This window comes from Lycium barbarum, chromosome 11 (assembly GCF_019175385.1).
Source record: "Lycium barbarum isolate Lr01 chromosome 11, ASM1917538v2, whole genome shotgun sequence".
Classification (NCBI taxonomy): domain Eukaryota; kingdom Viridiplantae; phylum Streptophyta; class Magnoliopsida; order Solanales; family Solanaceae; genus Lycium; species Lycium barbarum.
In genome coordinates this window covers 14356401-14367533 of record NC_083347.1, presented here as the reverse complement: position 1 = coordinate 14367533, position 11133 = coordinate 14356401, and the positions used below count along the sequence as shown (strand labels likewise).

Here is an 11133-nt window from a genome sequence, read left to right as displayed (position 1 = left end):
ATATGAAAATCTCACAAATTATGAAAATTATCATAACCTCACCAACCTCAAGAATAATTTTATTCTACAATCTTGGAACCAACCTCTTCTATAAGTGAAAAGAATCAATGTTTATTTGCTTTTAATCTACATGACCCTAAGTAAGCTTGAATACATGCCATTGCGACCAATTGAATATATTAAAGAGGGGCTCATCGAAGGCCACACATTTTCTTTTTGGTGTTGTAAGAATGACATGGGGTAGTCACATTTTGGTATGTTTTTTTAATGTTCAAGCAGTATATCAAAACTATTTACTAATATTAGCTAGTTTTTTAGTTATAAAAAATCATTTTGTCATTATCTTAAAGCGAAAGAGAGCTACGTCTTCATCTTTTTCACTTTTTTTTTATCGAGTTTGAATTACATTATCCAAACTTTGGAACTTTTCATAGAGTTTGAATAACCACAATTTAAAACTCCATGAACTTTTTCTAAGTGCTTGAACAGATATATTTTTTTGAGAATTTGAACTATATATATGAATCTCCATAAAATTACCCAATTACATTTTTCTTTGTACATTTATGATTAAATTATTTTCTTGGGTATCCTCCATGAAATCGCCATTTACTTTTTCAGTACTACCCATAAAATTACCTCATTATGATTTTCTTTGTACATTTAAAATTGTGGCTTTGTAGGTGCCATCCATGAAAATTTTCATTTAGTGCAAAAGGATGCAAGTGCAACTCTTAAGATATTTTCATTGTTTTCTAAATAGTTCTAGTGAAACTTAAGGAAATTATCAAAATCATGCAAGTGAAATTTCATAAAAATTTCATAACACTATCCCGTAATTCGAGACGACAATTCAAACTTCATAAAGTTTTTTAATGAGTTTGAATTGATAAAAGTTTTCAAACTACAAAATACCGTGTTGGAGTCCCACATTAAACGGGTCAAACTCCAAGACACAATGCTAATTTTTTTTGTGTCTTAACTAGGGGTAATTTTTGCCCAAATTTTATTTCTCCATCAAAGTAAATCAAATATAAATTAATTTTTAAACGCGATCTAAAGCTTGGTTAATGGTCCCAAAAAAAAAGGGTAATTTGCAAGAAAATTCTGTTCTTTTTGGAACTTTTCAGAAATAGTGAAGGGTCATTGGCACTAACACCCCTATTCTGTGAAGGTCTTTAATTTTTGGCCCTCGTAACAACAACTCCCCCGTTCCAATTTATTTGACACTTTTCATTTTTTGAGACTCAGACTTCTTAATTTTGACCTTATATTTGAACATAGAATCTTCAATTTTTTCAAGATAAATTACATATTTGAAAAATACGTAAAAAAAATACTATATGTCCCCATAATTAATACGTTAAAATATTTAAGAGTCATTTGAAAAAATTACGGTCAAATAACAACTCGTTTGACTCTCGAAAAGCGAAAAGTGTCAAACAAATTGAGACGGAGGGAGTAATTTTTTTGCGGAGCACAAATTTATATTTTCGCATCATAATATCCTACAAATTATGCTCCGTGCCGTTAAAGACCAGCCTATTTGAAGGACAAATCGTGCAATTTCTTGTTGTTTTTTTTTTTTGGGCGGATTGGCCTTTAAAAGCACTGGTCTATAATTTTTGTCCCTCAAATTTGAAATCTTTAGTTTTTGCCCTTTGCCTAAAAATCCATGAGTTCCGATTTCAAACCCCCACTCAGACAAAAAAAAAAAGTTCGCAAGGCAGAGTTTTAGATTCACTAGGCAGAGTTTGCCTGATGGTTTGCAAAACTATGCCTGGGGCCTAACTTTGGCTTGCAAAACTCTGTCTGCAGGTAAACTATGTCTGATGGCTTGCAAAACTATGCCTGAGGCTTAACTTTTGCTCGAATAGGCCTAACTTTGCGACAAAACTCTGCCTTACGATTTTTTTTTTTTTACTAAGTTAGGGCTCGAACCTCAAACCTCACGGTATTAGGCGAACGGCAAAAATTAAAGACTATCAATTTGCTGGACAAAAATTAAAGACCACACCAAAATAAAGTATTTCTTCAATAGTGAAGTCTGATTATAGCCCATGAAATAAAACGGGCTTACAGAACCCGATGTGCGACTGCAAGCCCATGTAACCGTTACTCAGACCAAAGGCCCACAACATTGATAAAGTCCAAGATTACGAAAATCTTCATAAAACTACTATTGAAACACCGCGGTAATATTTAGCGCCAAGTTTTCCCCCCAAAAAAGCATTTCCCTCCCTTTCAGTCCCCATTAACCCTCTACTTATAAATTCACAAGAAATAGCCAATAAAATTCATCAAATCTCACTTCAATTTATTTCCAAATTACAGTACATTTTTCATTTAATAAATTTGATCTGTTAGCATGGTTGTAGTATCCCTAAAACCTGTTAAATTTTACGGCAGTAGCCTCCCTAGACCACGATTTTACAAGCCAAATTCAGAGCGAGTAGATCCACCAGTTTCCATTCTTGATCCATTAATGTCATGGGCAGAGGAAGCTCACTGGTCAATGGGCGGTGTGAGCTTCACGCGCCACCGTTTACAGGGCCGAATTGAAGGTAACATTGAGAAGCTACGCGCCGAGCGTGAAAGTGTGGAGAATAAGAAGGTAGAGGAAGAGATGACGTGTCCGGGTGCTCCGATTGTGTTGAAGAGGAAAAGAAGGTTGGCTGATGATGAATCTGAGGATGTTGGTGGTTTGGCGAGGAAGCTTGAAGATGAATTTGATGACGTGGCGGAGGAGAGTGGATTGAAGGTTGTAAATAAGGTGAAATCTAAGGGTGAAAAGTTGAAGAAAGTTGAGGAGGAAAGTGGATTGGAGAGTTCAGGGATGAAAACGAGTGGATTGAAAAGTTCAAGGGTGAAAATGAGTGAACCGAATAGTTCAGGGATGAAAATGAGGAGGCGGAGGAATGAAGATGACGTGGCAAATGAAGTGAAATTGAAGGGTGAGAATTTGAAGAAAGTTGTATCGGTGAAAAGGACTTCGCCTAGATTGGCGAAGCGTGTTTGATTATTTGTGTCGATGAATAGGATGTTGTAGTAGAGTATAGGGATATAGTGTGTTTCTGGTTTTATTTACTTTTTTTTTTGTAATGAAAGTTGAATTGTGCTGTCAGTGAAAAGAAGTTTTAGATAAATGAGAAGGAATTTTAGTTGCTTTGTTTGTATGGTCTGTTCCATGATATATGGTGGCATAAATTATAGCTAAAATTGCATTGTGGAGATTCTGCTGTCAGATAAATACCTGGTTATGGGTCATTCACTCATAATTGCTCAGCCATTTTTATAGTAGTCAAAGAGGCTCAAACAAGAAATGCAAAAACTTCACATTGTGATATTAAAGAACTGTTTCATCACTTGGTTTCCGTTGAAATTTAACTGGATGGTGGAAAACACCAAATTCTTCTATACCGGAGATATTAATGAACTGTATCACTTGGTTTCCTGTGAAATTGATGAACCTTGACTCAGATTATATTGCTAATAGACTAATTTTGATTTCTAATGGTCTTTAAACAGCCTAGTGTAACATATTACGTGCATCATGATGGGCATATACTTCTGTTCACTGTTCATCAACAATTTCATTTTATGTTCTGCAGGTTGCCCCTCTCTGTTACTAATTTCATCTGTGCCAATCACTAATCACGTATCACTTATATTGGATCTTCATCTTGTTAGATCGGACTATTAATTTGTTCAACATTTCAATAACCAAGAATTGGAATAGCAAATGCATCAAGTTTTAACTACTAACTAGTACTGGCCATTGTATTGCTGTTTGCTTTGGTGATTTGCTGCTTTTGGTTGCTGCATTTGACCTGGTAAGTTAGCTAACAAATTATTCAATTGGCTCTGATAAGTGCTAACCTACTTTAGAAACCTTAAGACTTTTCTGAAATCTTGACTTAATTTCTTACCTCATACATACAACTAAGATAATTTTAGCAGCTACAAAATGTTCAATTTTTCTTTTTAACTTCTGATTAGTCAGCAATTTTAGCAGCTAATCCCCAATTTGATTCATCCTGCTAAAGAGTCATCTTTCCTGCTATTACTAAGACACTCTACATTATATCTCAGCTTCAACTAGATAGTTGGGAATAGTTAGAATTGAAATCGACTTGATTCACAAGGTTCAAACAAAAGGAAGAATATAATTTCGGACACATGAAAACAAAATTAATTTTTTGTCACATTGGATTGAGACTCGATTAAATGAGAAAATATGAATTAATGAGGATGATAAAGTATTCCAACTAATTTGAGATTGGGACATCAAACAGTTTTGGGCTAAAATAGTGGCAGACATAGTATTATTATTTGCCTCCGATAATAACAAGAAAAAAAGAAATAAATATAATTATTCAATTGCTCTGTTACTAAGTGCTAACCAGCTTCTAGGACCTTAAGGGTCGTTTGGTACATAGTATTAGTTGGGATATTCCAGGGATAAATTTATACTTTATATCAAACAAAATATAAAGTGCATTCCAAACTTAATGATGGAATATTTCATCTTATCCCATTAATCCTGAGATTATTTTATTCTATCTCTTAGATGAGATAAATTGGGACCAAACGATCCACACTTTTCAGGAATCTTGACTTAATTTGTTACCTCATGTACAACTAAGATAACTCTAGCTGCCACAAAATGTTCAATACTTTTTGACCTTCTGATTAGTCCCAATAAGGAAATCATCGATCAATTTTAGCATCTAAATTTTCAACAAGTCATCTTTCCTACTACTAATGGAGTAGTATGAAATTCCCTCTCATTGATTTTGGTCGACATGAATATGCTAAAATTTTCTCAGTAGATTGAGACAGACAAGTTTAAATGAAGGAAGGATATGAAATAATGTTGATCATAAAGTATTCTAGCTAACTTGAGATTGAGACATGTCGTTGGTTTTTGTCTAAAATAGTTGCAGACATTATTAATTGCCTTGGATAATAAAAACATAAAAAAGAATGCAATTTTATCTAGCAAAGAAATGTCCAAATGCACGCATACCAATAACATATCGCCAGCTGTCACCCAGCTTCCTCTCCCGTGAATCTAGCGTTAGGGTTTCCAATACTCTGCCACTCCCAATCCCACATCTCTTATTTCCTCGATACTCTCAATACATAACGTACAAAATTACAAATGGACCTTACTTATATCTCTGTAAAAATTGTAATTTTGTACAAAACCATGATCTAGTGTTCTGAATTTCATTTACCAATTTTACATCACGTGATTATCAAGTAAACTTTTGATATTTATCTTATCATTCACTCTTATAAATTAGTTTAAAATCAATTTGGTTCACTCAAAAAATTGTTCTTTTGTAAAATTCTGAAAAAAGGGGTTTTGGGGTTTTAGTCTAAAATCAATTTGAGTCTCTCAAAAATTTGTTCTTTTTTGTAAATTGAGAAAAGGGGTTTTGAGTTATTGTGATTTTAGTGAATGGGATCATCTGGTTTCTTTATAATTTGTGTTCTACATTCACTAATAGCTACTATTAGTGGTGTTTTAATAATGTTCTATTTGAATGAAATATCTGTATTTGGACATGGTATTGAAACAACAAAAAAGCTACTAGGATCAACCCCACATGATCAATTGGTGATAAAAACATCTGATTCATTTGTTGGATTGCTGTTATGTGTAATTGGGTTGTTGTTATTTATGGTGTCTTTTGTTAAGGAGAGGGAATTTCAAAGCTTTTTCGCGAAAGGTTGCATCTTTCTTCATGTAGCAATGGGGTTATGGAGAGTGTGTTTTGAGAGGAAGGTTGAAGATTTGGCTTATGATTGGCCAAAACAACTTGTTGGTGATTTTGTTTTGGCACTTTCTTGGGTGTTTTTTCTTGTTAATTCATGGAGGGAAAAGTATGATTAAAAAGATTGTTACTTTGGGATGGTTAAATAAATTGGTTATGCATTTGATTATCTTATATTGATCAGAATCAGACTAATTGGATCATTTGATAAAAGATTGTTGGTGGTAGTTGCTGTTTGGTGCAAATTGGAGGTACTTTTCTGCCTGAATATTCATGTAACTATGTCCTGCATCTCCTAAACTGCAAATTCCAATGAAATAAAGGGATCAAGAGATAAGTATCCTTGATTTTTCCTTTTTTTTTTTTTCCCTTCTTATTGTACTGATAATGTTGAGAAATGACAGAAAGGTGGCAATTTTGATACTTAGTTTGTCTTACTTTTGTACTTTTCTTTTTTTAATTATCAAATCATATTTGCAAATATAGAGTATACTTGATTGGATCTTTGTATCAGAAAAAGATCTCCTACGGAGTCCTCTTCTTTATGCTTTCTACTCACTTTTTCTGTAGAACTTAATGGAGTAGTAGATTTGCAGCTTTTGTTCATTTTTTCTTTTTTTGGAACTTTTGTTAGTTTAAGATATTTCATGTTTCAGAGTCCCAAATAATGATGTTTGATGGAAAAAATAGATTAAAACCTCACTACATTACAACACTCTAGATGGTAACTGTGTGACTATTATCTCATTAATCAAATAGCTACACTAGATTTTCATGCCGTTTTCGGATAGCGGCGGAGTTAGAATTTTAATTGAGGTTCTGGATTCTCAACAGGAACTTATTGGGTTCTGGATAAATGATTTACATTTTATTGTGTGGATTGAATTACATGTCGTTAAAAAAAGTCATTACAATATTTGTATCTCCTTTTTCTTCTATTTTTAAGTAACATGTATGTAACTCCTATTTCTAAACACATTACTTAAAGGGTCCGAGGACAACAATATTTATTAAATTGGGAAATTCCAACAATAGAATTAAAAAAATTAGAAGTATGCCGGTCTATAGTGAGTCACCTATTTGATAGGCAAAAGTATATATTTTTTTTTTGGGGTTTTCAATCCGGTGTTCGATATCCGCATTGGAGCCTGACTATATTCAGATTCACGCTGCATAAAGCCCCATTAATTGATAAGGAACAAATCTTTTCATACCCAGAGCTAGAACCTGAGACCTCTCTTCTTAGCTTCTGTTGACATGTTTAGTTTCTTCAATGAATCATTGCGCTCTACTCACGTCTCAACTCTCAAATCCATCTAAAATATCAATCCAACTATTTTCTCCAGTTTTTTCATTTTTCATTTAGCTTTTTTTAAGATTTTTTTTTCAAAGGTCTCTCAATGTGTATTTATAAGTTACAATAACTATGTAGGAGATAAGATCACAAACAGATTAAAGCCTCACTACAATACAACACTCCAGATGGTAACTGTGTGACTATTATCTCATTCAAATAGCTAAACTAGATTTTCATGCGGTTTTCGGATAGCGGCGGAGTTAGAATTTTAATTGGGGTTCTGGATTCTCAACAGGAATTTATTGGGTTCTGGATAAATGATTTACATTTTATTGTGTGGATTTCCCTTCAAAGGCACAAGTCTTTAATTTTTGTCCTTTGCTAATACCCTGAGGTTCTGGGTTCGAACCTTAATTTAGTTAAAAAAAAAAAAAATTCAAGGCAGAGTTTTGGATTCGCAAACTCTTCCTGAGGCTTAACTTTGATCCGAATAGGCCTAACTTTGCTATGAAATTCTGTCTTGAGATATTTTTATTTTTTTGATTACGTCTGTTTACCCCGAATTTGGTAAATCAATTGAATTTGTACGCGGGTATAGGATATGTGTTTGAATCTCGATATATTTGATGGATACAAGATTCGTATGGTTAAGATGTGAAGGAAACGATGATGCTTAGAGGACTACTGCGGATTTATACATCTACAAACATATAAGTATTACTTGTTTGAATAAATAATAGAGATGAACACAATGATTCCGGACCAAAATCTAATATTGAGAGAGAGATTTGTATATATCTTCTAGTACAAAAATGTTGTTGATCCCAGGGAGCCAGCCCCTACAAAGGAGAGGTATGTGCTCTATTTATAGTGTGACCTCTATGGGTCTCATATGATTTGAGCTAATAAAATAATATCAACAAGGACAGCTCTGCACGGATTTGGTGGGATTAGACTGACGGCGCCGTCTGACACACGCATGGTGGGTAGTTGACCAGGACAGGACGTTACTGGCGCGTGACCCGCGTGCAACGGCCACCCGGACCAACGGCTACTCGGACCAACGGCCACCCGGACCAATGACTACTCGGACCAACGGCTACTCGGACCAACGGCCACCCGGACCAATGACTACTCGGACCAACGGCTACTCGGACCCACGACCACGAATGCTCGGGTCACCGGGCTTGGTCGTTCCAATGACGAAGAAGGCAGATCAGTCGGCCCCCTCGCTCCACCGGTTTGCCTTGCGTCCGGTTTTACCGTATACAGATAGCCCCACACTTCCCGGATCTCCGATCTATCGGAGTAACGGGGAGTGGATAATTTCCGAAACCGGTGGCCCTGTCAGCTCGTCGTTACCTTCTTATTTCTTTGTTTTGAATGTTTGCCAATATTTTGGTCATGATCGTTGGTCCGTTTTAGGACAGGTCGACTCATAGTCGTTAATTCACCGTGCCCGTGGGACTTATCCGATGCTTCATAAGTTCAGATATCTCCGGATTACGATAGGCATTTTCTTCAGGGTCGGTATTTTTTCAACCTTGGCAAAGTTTTTGATGTAGCAGTCCCCGTTTTGGGGGAATTTGCCGAGCTTTGGCTTGGGTCATTGCGACCTGGTCGCCTTTGTCGAATTTCGGGCACAATCCTCGATATAGAGTATGTGAGTGGGGCAGTGCCGGAATACGGCGGTTACCATCGGAGCGAAGTCCTTTTAACAGAAAGACACCCAAGATTTTGTTATACCAGCTTTTGCGTTTGCAAAATGTTTGTACATATGAGAATTTTAATTCCTTCTGCCTTGTTGTAGTAAAATGAAAAATGGGACACGATTCATTATGATCGTTTGGTCCTTACATCGGAGGCTGTGGCCGGTGGCCGGGCCTTAGTTTTGCCGTAGAAAATGTTGAATGGGACACGATTCATTATGATCGTTTGGTCCTTACATTGGAGGCTGTGGCCGGTGGCCGGGCCTTAGTTTTGCCGTAGCAAATGTTGAATGGGACACGATTCATTATGATCGTTTGGTCCTTACATTGGAGGCTGTGGCCGGTGGTCGGGCCTTAGTTTTGCCGTAGCAAATGTTGAATGGGACACGATTCATTATGATCGTTTGGTCCTTACATTGGAGGCTGTGGCCGGTGGCCGGGCCTTAGTTTTGCCGTAGCAAATGTTGAATGGGACACGATTCATTATGATCGTTTGGTCCGGTCTTGACTTGTTGAGCCCCTCCGTTTTCCACTAACCGGGGTAAACCTCGATGTGGGTATAAGTCCCCTAGTATTTATCCGAGCTGCGAGGTCGGGTGAGTGTTATTAAGCCCCCACTTCGGAGGGTGTGACCTCGAGTTTCCGGGTGCTGGTCCCTTATTTTTGTTGAGTAACACGTTGTACTTGTTGCCTCATTAAAAACCTAGTCGGAAAACCCATTTTGGGACAAAACCGTACTAAGGAAAAGAGTGCAACACGTGTTTTCAGATCTAGATTCTAACTTTATCCGGTACTTGACTTCCTGCAAAAAAAAAAAAGAGGTCAATAGAAAAACACGAGGAGTTCATACCTTAGTCCGACCTGAAGCTTGGTTTCTCCGGATGAGAATATGGCCGGTACCTCTCCCTCGACGATCTGGCCTCCAGTTCGTAATTCTTCCTTGGTCTCTCCAGACTTTTTTTCATATTTACGGGCCCCGGGGGAAGCTCGAGTTGGTCATCCTCCACCCGAATTTTCGACTCGTACCGGTTATGGACATCTGCCCATGTCACAGCCTCGTATTCCACTAAGCTTTCCTTTAATTTGAACGAAGTCGTCGAGCTCCGAACATTGAGCCCCTTTGTGAAAGCTTGTGCAGCCCATTCCTCCGGAACCGGGGGAAGCTCCATTCGTTCCCTTTGGAACCGGCTGACAAATTCACGAAGTAACTCATCGTTTCTTTGGGCAATACGGAAAATATCCGCCTTCCGAGCCTGCACCTTTTGGGCTCCGGCGTGTGATTTTATGAAGGCATCGGCGAGCATTTCGAAAGAAGTGATTGAATGCTCGGGCAGATGATCGTACCAAGTCAATGCTCCTTTTGCCAGAGTTTCCCCGAATTTTTTCAGCAACACGGATTCGATTTCATCCTCTTCCATATCATTGCCTTTTATAGCACAGGTGTATGAGGTCACGTGTTCGCAAGGGTCCGTTGTGCCGTCATATTTTTGGACATCCGGCATTTTAAACCTCTTCGGGATTAATTTCGGGGCCGCACTCGGAGGAAAAGGCCTTTGAATGTACCTTTTTGAGTTTGGCCCTTTTAGCAAAGGTGGAGCCCCCGGTATTTGATCCACCCGAGAGTTATACGTCTCGACCCTCTTTTCAGTCGAGTCTACCCGTTTTGCCAAAGTTTCGAGCATCTTTAGAACCTCGGTGGAGGAACCGGCTCCGGAACCATTACTCTCGACCATCCGTGGCTCGTTTCTTCCGATTTCGACAACACCCTTCGTCTTCCCCGGGGTCGCTTCATCTCCTCCGTTTTGCAACCGGGCTATTGCGATTCCCTGTTCAGCAATCGCCGCTCTCTGTTCCTGCAACATTTCAAAAATTAAACGCAAGTCAATATTATCATTCGGGGTATCCGGTTCTTTCCGGACTTGTGTCCCGGACAAAGTAATCGAATTGTTAGTATTTAAAGGGTCAGTGGGGTTTGGCAATCCTCGTGGCCCGCTGCCTTCATTTTCGGCCACGATCTCGTTGTTGTTGGCGTGCCCAGATTGCACACTGTTAGCCATTTGGCCCGTTTTTTCAGAGACGAACAGTAGATGTTTCTGATTTTGATGGGTAAGATAAAGATCAAGATCAAAAACCACTATTATCCTAGCCCCACGGTGGGCGCCAAACTGTTTACCCCGAATTTGGTAAATCAATTGAATTTGTACGCGGGTATAGGATATGTGTTTGAATCTCGATATATTTGATGGATACAAGATTCGTATGGTTAAGATATGAAGGAAACGATGATGCTTAGAGGACTACTGCGGATTTATACATCTACTAACATATAAGTATTACTTGTTTG

At 37.8% G+C, this 11133-nt stretch overlaps 2 protein-coding genes across 2 annotated transcripts; both read left to right on the top strand.

Moving 5' to 3' along the window:
• The first annotated feature begins 2205 nt into the window (after positions 1-2205).
• On the top strand, positions 2206-3176 carry LOC132618697 (uncharacterized). The gene has a single exon (XM_060333708.1). It carries the CDS (start codon positions 2369-2371, stop codon positions 3017-3019), a length of 651 nt encoding a protein of 216 aa, XP_060189691.1. The 5' UTR covers positions 2206-2368; the 3' UTR covers positions 3020-3176.
• A 1832-nt stretch (positions 3177-5008) lies between these two features.
• On the top strand, positions 5009-6366 carry LOC132617362 (uncharacterized). Its single transcript, XM_060332356.1, has one exon. The coding sequence runs from the start codon at positions 5468-5470 to the stop codon at positions 5900-5902; it is 435 nt and encodes a 144-aa protein (XP_060188339.1). The 5' UTR covers positions 5009-5467; the 3' UTR covers positions 5903-6366.
• The last annotated feature ends 4767 nt before the right edge of the window (positions 6367-11133 follow it).